General features: G+C 33.3%; 1 protein-coding gene across 1 annotated transcript in view; it reads left to right on the forward strand.

Annotated features, from left to right (window-relative positions):
• Positions 1-10,000, forward strand: part of LOC125046147 (intraflagellar transport protein 74 homolog) — a 29,791-nt gene that overhangs the window by 18,079 nt on the left and 1,712 nt on the right. Inside the window, exons 9-18 of the mRNA XM_047643809.1 lie at positions 1-53; positions 2,458-2,576; positions 3,498-3,668; positions 4,190-4,267; positions 4,816-4,978; positions 5,481-5,677; positions 6,051-6,227; positions 7,301-7,426; positions 7,933-8,034; positions 9,705-9,904. The exon at positions 1-53 is cut by the window's left edge and continues 7 nt beyond it. Coding sequence (XP_047499765.1) covers positions 1-53; positions 2,458-2,576; positions 3,498-3,668; positions 4,190-4,267; positions 4,816-4,978; positions 5,481-5,677; positions 6,051-6,227; positions 7,301-7,426; positions 7,933-8,034; positions 9,705-9,904 — 1,386 coding nt within the window. The remainder of the gene's footprint in view (positions 54-2,457; positions 2,577-3,497; positions 3,669-4,189; positions 4,268-4,815; positions 4,979-5,480; positions 5,678-6,050; positions 6,228-7,300; positions 7,427-7,932; positions 8,035-9,704; positions 9,905-10,000) is intronic.

The raw sequence follows: 10,000 nt of genomic DNA on the forward strand, positions 1-10,000 counted from the left end.
ATTAGGAACTTCATTTGGTGAGCGACCAGGGACTCGAGGTTCAGCCTTGGCAGGTAACTCGAGAAGAGTCCATTCCTCACTCACACAGAGTCAGAGCTTTTTGGCTGTGAAATACTTAGATGTGAGATCTTAAAGCATGGGTTTCTAGAGACTCGTAACTTCCTGGTTTGATGTCGTGCAGTGGATGTGACATCACAATTAATTTCTTGAGAGAGAGAGCTAGTCTCTGAAAAATGCTTGTTTTCTCTTTATTTTAAATGGTATACCATGTGACCTTAAATGTTTTTGCTATGGCTTTATATTATTATGCTTGTGGCTCTTGATTAATGAGTAATGTCTGTGTCATGACTAATACAGAATTTAGAAGATTTGGGACGATTAGCATTTGGAGTTTAACATAATGGCTGCCACAGAATGAAAGCACACAAGTTGAAAGCAGCTGTGCATTAGGAAAGGATTAAAGAATGCCAAAATACGTCAATAATAGCAATGCTTAGTGTGTGAATTAACACTACCACTAAGAGGAAATGTTAGTTGCATGGACGTACTTCCTCATGATAATTCTTCACACTCTGTAGTTCACTTTCCTACTTATTTCATATGTCTAACTTTTATGAAGCTGTTTATTGGGTTCACTTTTTTCATCCTTCATCCTAGATTTAGTTTGTTTTGTAGCTAGAACATCCTTGTTTCACAAGCAGACTATCATTGTTCATGATTTATTCATCATTGTTCTTAATTTGAAAATATAACTGCAGCACATTTTCAGACATTAATTATAATGTTCAGTAAAAAAATATAAACTACCTTTAAGAAATTTTGTGTAATATAGACTGTTTTCTCCATTTCAGTTTTATACACACACACAGAACACACACACAAACAGACACACAAATATGTAATGTATATATATATATGTATATGTATATATATGTATACATATGTATATACATGTTTATGTACATATATATACACATGTATATATATATATATATATGTATATATATAAATATATATGTATATATTTATGTATATGTATATGTATTTATATTTATATACACACAGACACACACACACATATATATATATAAATATATATATATATATATATAAATATATATATATAAATATACATATATAAATATATATATATATATATATAAATAAATAAATAAATATATATATATATATATATATATATATATATATATATATATATATATATGTATATATATACACACACACACATATATGTATTTATGTGTATATATGTCTATATATATATATATATATATATATGTATATATGTATGTATATATATGTATATATATATATATATATATATATATATATATATATATATATATATATATATATGCATGTATTTACACACATTTATGTACATAAATATATTTATATATACTATATATGTTATGTACATAAATATATTTATATATACTATATATGTATAAATATCGTATATGTATGTATATTATATATGCATATATGTGTGTATATATATGTATATATACATAAACATATGTATACATATATATATATATATATGCATATGCATGTACATTATATATATATGTATATGTATATTTATTTAGTAATTTATTTATACATATACACATACATATATACATATATACATATATACACTTATATATACATATTTATTTTTATACATATACATATATACATATATATACATGTATATACATGTATATATACTTATATATATATATGCATATGTATACACATATATGTATATATATATATTATATATTTATATGTTTGTATATGTATGTATACACACACACACACACACACACACACACACACACACACACACACACACACACACACACACACACACACACACACACACACACACATATATATATATATATATATATATATATATATATATATATATATAAAACAAGCCTAAGTACAATTCCCTTCTTCCCCTTTTCGAACCCCTCACTCTATGCATATAAAGTGAATGAGATGTGTGTATGCACTGTGTGGATATCACAAGTGTCACACAAACTGTTCTCTGTAATATTGCATGTGTACCTGGAGAAGGACATTAATGACGTTAATACAAAATAACTGCTGCCCATTAGAACAGGTAGTGGGGAGTGAATATATTTTATACAAGAGGTTAGTGATATAATGAGTAGCATCTCATATATGGAATTTCTTTTATTATCATTACATTACATGATCATATTCATAAGGTTTAACAAGGAAGTGGCAAATGATTACTAACATAGTTGACTGTGTGGATATATTATAGATTATAATTTTTTTCAGGAGAAAATATTTCCTTTTCCAAATTAGTAATGTGAATGATGATCATACTGGTAACCTAGCAGCTTAAGAAGTTAGATTCAATTTTTTTTTTCTTCACAATGTGGTACTTTTACACTCTCAATAATTTACCAGGAGAGGGTCCACTGCCGAGGGGAATGTCCATGGCTGATCGTCCAGGTTCCCGATCTATGGCAATGGAGAGACCAGATACCCGCCAGACATCGTCATACGGTGACCGGACATCGAGACAGGTTAGTTACTCGGGCATACTTTTTCAACTATTTTAGGGGGTGGAAGATGTATCTACTTCGCTTCATGTCTTGTTTATGGCACTATTTCATGTACTATTTGATTTGCTATATTTGAGTTAATAGTCATAGTTGTAATTTTTTACCATTATCAATGCTGATGAAAATGCATATGCTGTAGGTTGTATGGTAATGGTAGTAGTAACAGTAGTAATCATTATTGTTATTGTTATTATTATTATTATTATTATTATTATTATTATTATTATTATTATTGTTATTATTATTGTTATTATCATTATTATTATTATTATAATTATTATTATCATTATCATTATCATTATTATTATTATTATTATTATTATTATTATTATTATTATTATTATTATTATTATTATTATTATTATTATCATTAATAGTAGTAGTAGCAGTAGTAATAGTAGTAGTAGTAGTAGTAGTTGTATTTGTGGTAGTAATAGTAGTAGTAATAGCAGTATTTGCAGCAGCAGCAGAAGTAGTGGTAACTTTAATATAAATATTAATATTATTATTAGTGGTAGTAGTAATAGTATCAGTAGTAGTAACTTTAGCAGTAGTAATAGTATCAGTATCAGTAGTAGTAACAGTAGCAGAAGTAACTTTAGCAGTAATAGTAGTAGCAGTAGCAGTAGTCGTAGCAGTAGAAGTAGCAGTAGAAGTAGTAGTAGTAGTAGTAGTTGTAGTAGTAGTAGTAACTTTACCAGTAATAGTAGCAGTAGTAGTAGTAGTAGCAGTAGCAGTAGCAGTAGCAGTAGTAGTAGCATTAGTAGTAGCAGTAGCAGTAATAGCAGTAGTATTTACTTTAGCAAGAGTAGTAGTTGCTGTAACAGTAGTAGTAATGATGATATTTATATGATTTACTTACCTACTCTTTTCTTATTTTAGGGTGATGGGAACAGCAGACCGACAACATCAGGTCGTCCCATCACAGCCCGTCCAATTAGTGCAGCACTGCGAAATGCACCTGGAACGGCATCTAGACTCCTTTCTACCGCTAGTGTACAGCGCCCAGGAGCAAGGACTGGGGTAGCCACTGGTATAGGGTTTAATACACCAGTAAGTTGTTTGTTTCAGCAGGATTTATTTTTGACAATAAATTGGATAAAAGGATTACTGATATTTTTGATATTGGATAACATAAGCATATTATTAAGTCCTTTGTGCATTTCAAGAGATATTTTCAGCAACCTTAGATAAACCCTTTATGAGGCTGATGCAATTAAAGATGTTTATTATACTGGAAAGGGTCCACCACCATCTCCTCTGTTGCCTCTCAGTTACCAGTGCTGTGTTTAGTTTCATTATCTTTTTTCTGCTACTTAAGTATTGTTTCTATGTATTATTGTCAATTTATAGGTAAATTACAATAACTTCAATTTTTTTTTTTTTATCTCAGGTATGAGTAGACTTCCGATGTTGAAGAATATGCTATACAAGTTAGGAAGAACCATTGGGTTTTTAATTCTTCTTACATAGATCTTGGGTTAGAACCAACTGGACATCATTTACCTAGAGAATATTTATAAATTGTCTGATATGATTTATAATCTTTTTAATGTTAATTTTGTAAATGATAGATCAACGTGGTGGACAGACCCATCACCCAGCAAGGACTTAGTGGCATGAAAACATCATCACGTGGACCTCAGAGGCAGGTGAGTGATTAAAGTTACAGAACTTTATGCCAAAAATGTTGTGTTGCTTGTACAGATGTTATATCAATATTCCTTATCAGTTTTTCTCAATTCTGCTGTTTGTTTTGCTTGTTTTTCTTTGTTTTCTTCTCCTCCATTCACTTCTCTTTTCTCTCCTTCTTTGTGTACATCTTATTTTTCACCTTTTTTTTTTCCCCTTCCCATTCTTGTTCTTTTTTTTTTCTTCGTCTTCCTTCTCTTCTTTTCCATCCTCTTCTTTCTCTTCTTTTTCTCCATCTCCTATTCCTTCCCTGTTTTCTCCTACTTTTCCATCTCCATTGCTATCTGTTCCTTTTTTCGTCTCCTTCTTCTCCTCCGTCTCCTCCTTCTCTTACTCCATTTCTTTTGAGTTTGCATTCTTGTTTTTCATCTTCTTAATCTTGCTCTTCTACTTCCTCACTTTTTCTCTTGTTTTTGTCTTCTCTTTTTCCTTTTCTTCTTCATCCTTTACTCCTTCAGCATGCTATATGCTTTTAACACTACATTTTTTTTGTACCATTTGTCATCAGGTTCAGGACAAGAGCTACTTCATGGGCCAGCTACGCACCAAGATCACGGACCTGGGCACAGAGATCACACACCTCAGCACAGAGATTGACAAGATGAAGCAGGAACAATCCACCTTCCTCACGTATGACAAGCGCGTCAAGGAAATGGCCCAGGAACTCACAGGTTGGTATTGGCCACAGTGTGTGTAGATGACAAGTTGCTATGATTTTCATCATCATCATTGTCATCATGATTTCTCCTCTTCTTATTATTATTATTATTTTGAGCAGTAGTAGTAGCAGTAGTTATTGTTATTATTAGTAATAGTAGCAGTAGTCATAGTAGTAGTAATATTAAAGTATTTGTAGTAGTAGTAGTAATATTTAAAGTAGTATTAGTATTAATAGCAGTAATACTTAAAATATTTGTAGGAGTAGTGCTATTTTCTGGTTATTTATGTTATTTTTTTCCTTCTTTTATGTTATCATATATCAGGATAGGAAGCAAAAATTGGATAAATCAAATTTGACAGTAAAAATAGTTGATATTAGCCAATATTTACCCAGTGATGATTATTGAGTTCTGTCCTCTCCTTTAAAATCTCTCTGGATTCTATCTGTATCCTGGGGTCACATTTTTGTTATTTTATAGTTAAGGATTAATAGGCTCGACTGACGTGTTTCAGAGCTTCAGGGAACGTTAGGAGATTACAACCTGCTGGTGGACCTCTTAAACACGGACACCGAACAAATTGAGATTGATGAGGAGATCAAGGGCCTGAAGGATACCAACAAGGAGGAAGCAGACAAGCTTGACTCTCTTTTCTCACACAAGCAGGATCTTGAGTCCATGATGAGGCAGCTGGAAGTTGATATAGAAGAGGTTTGGCTTCGAGAAATTTTCTTGGGTTTAATCTTTTTATGTGTTAGAAAGACATGAAGTGTGTGAACCTGTTTTAATTTAGTGGATGTGAGCTTGAAGTTTTATAAGGAAAAAGGTTGATAAATGGCAACATTTAATTTTCAGCTAACATACAGTTATTTGCATTTTGAGTTGATAAATAACAATTCATTTTCAGCAAACATACTTTCACTTTGATTTTATAATTTAGTGCAGAAATGCTATTCAGATAAAAAAAAAAAAAAAAAAAAAGTGTAGAGACAAGTAAAATATAATAAGGCACCAACAAGTCTTATTGCAATATTGCACAGTCATAAGTAGGCCCACAACATTTTGATCCACTGAAACTTTGCAGGAAAGGCACATGGGTGAGAGTCTGTTGGAGGCGATGCAGCCAAACCTACGACAGAAATACTTTGATCTGCGGCAGACCAATACCACCCTCCTTCAGCAGCTTGACCAAATGCAGCTGGAGTTAGATGCCCTTGATAACAGGAAAGCTGGATTAGAAGATGAGCTGGCTCTATCAAAGGTACATAAGACTGCATTTATCTTATGATAAATGTTATTAACAAATATAATTTAATTAGTAGTTTTAGGGACATGTTACAACTTCAGAGTTCAAGGAAAGTACAGAAAGCCTTGATGATGTCAGCAGAGACATTCCTCTTCCCAGAACTTGTTCTTAGCTCCTCTCCAAATCCTGTCCCACTAGTGTTAACCACATGCCATCAGAAAATGTATAAAAAATGGGGAAATGCTCTATTCATTTTTTATATTTTTTGTGAAATGTCTCTGCTAGTGCTTAGCTGCAAAGGAGTCAATTAGTAGACTTCGTGACCATACCTGATTTCACCTTTCCAGTCTCTTCTACTACACTTCTGTTATTGTCTGTTAAACAAATGTCATCAAAAAATCAAGCAAATCTCAGTGTGTGATGGTTGATTATAGATAGATATAACAGCAGCATCAGCCAATCATTTGATATGACATTAGCATGGATTCTTTAGATTTCTGGAATTCACATTTTGTTCTGTGGCTGGGTGCACTTAGTGGGAATTTCCATTAAAAGTCTGTTCATCATGAATATTGATAAATGATGCCAAAGAATAGATTTTGATGAAATGACCTTGGAGCTGGTCATCACCTTTAAGATTAATTTACTAGTTGATAAAAGCAAACAAAAATTGGGCATTCAAGAATTATATTATACAGAAATCCTCTTTTCTGTAGATGATATTTAATTATGTCATTTGAGAGTATCAGTGTGCAGTGATATTCTTCAACAATATGCATTTTTAAAATTCATTAGTGGGTATACAGTTTACAATTTAGTGTGCACTGTGACAGATAGATATGTAATTTATATATTTTTCATTAATGAAGTTTCTTTGTAGAAGATTTTTCAACACCCACTTACCTGTTTTTAACAATTGTAAATTAACAACACACCTTTGGTGTTCTTTATAAAGTAATATTGATGCCCTTTGTTATGAACCATTCTTGTGTAATTATCCTTAATTTACCTTTGAAGTATATTTAGAATATCAAAATTTGTTTCATGTGATCTTACATATTGTATATGAATGTTCTATAACCACACAGGTGAAGCAGGAAGCTGTGGGCTTATATGAAAAGCTTCAGGACCTGGAGGAGAAAAAAGCCGAAATTATCAATGAGAATCAAAAAAGAGGAACACCTAAAGAAGAGAGAGAGAGGCTCTTGCTTCAGGTAAACATTGTATATAATAACTGGGACATTTGCTTTGATGCTTTAATTCATATAATACGGCATGACAGGTGTTATAGTTTTAAAACCTCCAGGGCACAAGGTGTAGAGAAATATAAGTTATCCATAGATTTAGCATAAACATGTATATGTGATGTGAAATATGAAGATAGTAATCAGTACAGCCAGAAGAAAGTTAACCCCATTCCTCTGAACTGGTTATTTATTTTCATGCCATATATACACTGATAAAATCCTGGTTTGTGGCTTTGATACATGTATGAAATAATATGGCCTTAAAGTTATTTTCTTGCCTAAATTCTTGTAAAAACTTCCATGATTAGACTAAGATAAATGTGGGATGGCATATGTGTTCCTGGAAGCAAGGGGGTTAAAATCAAAGGCTTGTGGCCCGAAAGGAAATCGTTGCTCAGAATGGGGGAAATGTAATTATGTAGTTATTGCTGCTCTGATTGGTACGTTTGTAATGATTCTGTGTAACTGGCCAGGTTAAAGAAGACAATGCAGAGATTGCAACAATGGAACGTCAGATTGGAGAAGTTCAAGATCAAATACGCAGAGTCCAGGAAGAACTTCAGCAGTTGGATCAGGTAAGACTAATAGTCAGTGAAATAGGGTTGAAAAATTATATTGAGGAATGATAGTGTTATACTTTTGTGGGGTTTATGGTTCACCAGAAAGTTAATCATCAGTTAGGATGACCTGTTGATTTAGATGGTTTAAATAATTAATTGGTTTGAAAAGTCTATCCTTAAGGGAGAATGTGACTTGTCCTGATATGGCCTTGAAAAAAATCTTTTAAAAAAATTATTTGATATTTGATATGATACTTTCGAGATCAATAGGTATTTGTGTTGCCTACAGTGTGTGTGCACAGCAAAGAAATACATTGTGATGTCATGATGTCATGGCAACATTATACTGAGTGACTGTTTAAAAGGGATAGTGACCGTAATACTTAATGTTTTTTCGGCCGTGAATAGTCAATTGATATCTTTAGATGTGCATATGAAGAATTGTTGTAATCATGATAGCAGTGTTGTCATTATAGCAGTGTTATGTAAGATCACAGTTTAATTACTTTTTACCCATTTATTCCCAACTTTAGATTTTTGAAGATGTTTGCATGTTTTAATCTGTATCTTATCATAAAATATATACCCTATTAGTCCAAAGGAAATCTGTTTAATTTTTTATTTTCTGCAAATATTCATTGACAAAATTTATTGGACAGATTTTAAAGATTTCGTGCATCTTACTGAAGAACATATAGAGATTGTGTATGGCAATAATCATCAATATATTCTAAAGAAGGATAGGGGAGGAGGATGAGGAGGAGAAGAAGCAGAAGAAGGTGAAGGAGAAGAAGGAGTAGAAGGAGAAGAAGGAGAAGAAGGAGTAGAAGGAGTAGAAGGAGAAGAAGGAGAAGAAGGAGAAGAAGGAGAAGAAGGAGAAGAAGGAGAAGGAGGAGAAGGAGGAGAAGGAGAGAAGGAGGAGAAGGAGGAGAAGGAGGAGAAGGAGGAGAAGGAGGAGAAGGAGGAGAAGGAGGAGAAGGAGGAGAAGGAGGAGAAGGAGGAGAAGGAGGAGAAGGAGGAGAAGGAGGAGAAGGAGGAGAAGGAGGAGAAGGAGGAGAAGGAGGAGAAGGAGGAGAAGGAGGAGAAGGAGGAGAAGGAGGAGAAGGAGGAGAAGGAGGAGAAGGAGGAGAAGGAGGAGAGAGGAGGAGGAGGAGGAGGAGGAGAAGGAGAAGGAGAAGGAGAAGGAGAAGGAGGAGGAGGAGGAGGAGGAGGAGGAGGAGGAGGAGGAGGAGGAGGAGGAGGAGGAGGAGGAGGAGGAGGAGGAGGAGGAAGAAGAGGAAGAGGAAGAGGAAGAGGAAGAGGAAGAGGAAGAGGAAGAGGAAGAGGAAGAGGAAGAGGAAGAGGAAGAGGAAGAGGAAGAGGAAGAGGAAGAGGAAGCATGGGTGTCATATATTACTCTCAAATGTTGTTTGTGTTGTTTTTTATTTAATTTTCCTTCTGTGATTACCCATGGTGAGGATGGTGATGATGGCCTAAAAGTTTGCACAATGCTTTGAAATTATTTCTAAATGGTTGAAGAGCATTATGAGCCCTTTTTTGTGATTTTTTTTTTCTTTTTTTTTGTGATTTTTCAACATCAAGTTTTGCATTCTCCCTTAAGGTTATGTTTGAAGACATGGGTATTGCAAAAAGAAGCACATCCGTAAGATATTAGATGAAATTATGAATCATAATTCTGTCTCCAGGATTTAGAAGAAAACCAGAGTGAGAGAAGCCAGAAATACAGAGAACTAAGGAAACGTGAGGAGACAATGGAACAGTTTTTGGCCACTTTTGATAAGAATAAACAAGAAGAGGTACAGCGACTGGATAATCTGGAAAAGAACAATGTTGCATTACTTGAAAAGCTATCCCGCAATCTGGCTCATTTCAATCACCTCCCTAGGTAAAGTGTTTAAAATTCCTATAGGAAGTTTTATTTTTGCCTTTTATCCATAGTTTCAGTACTAATTCTTGTTGCTTGTCTGTGATCATCCAGAAA

This window comes from Penaeus chinensis, chromosome 38, assembly GCF_019202785.1.
Source record: "Penaeus chinensis breed Huanghai No. 1 chromosome 38, ASM1920278v2, whole genome shotgun sequence".
Lineage (NCBI taxonomy): Eukaryota > Metazoa > Arthropoda > Malacostraca > Decapoda > Penaeidae > Penaeus > Penaeus chinensis.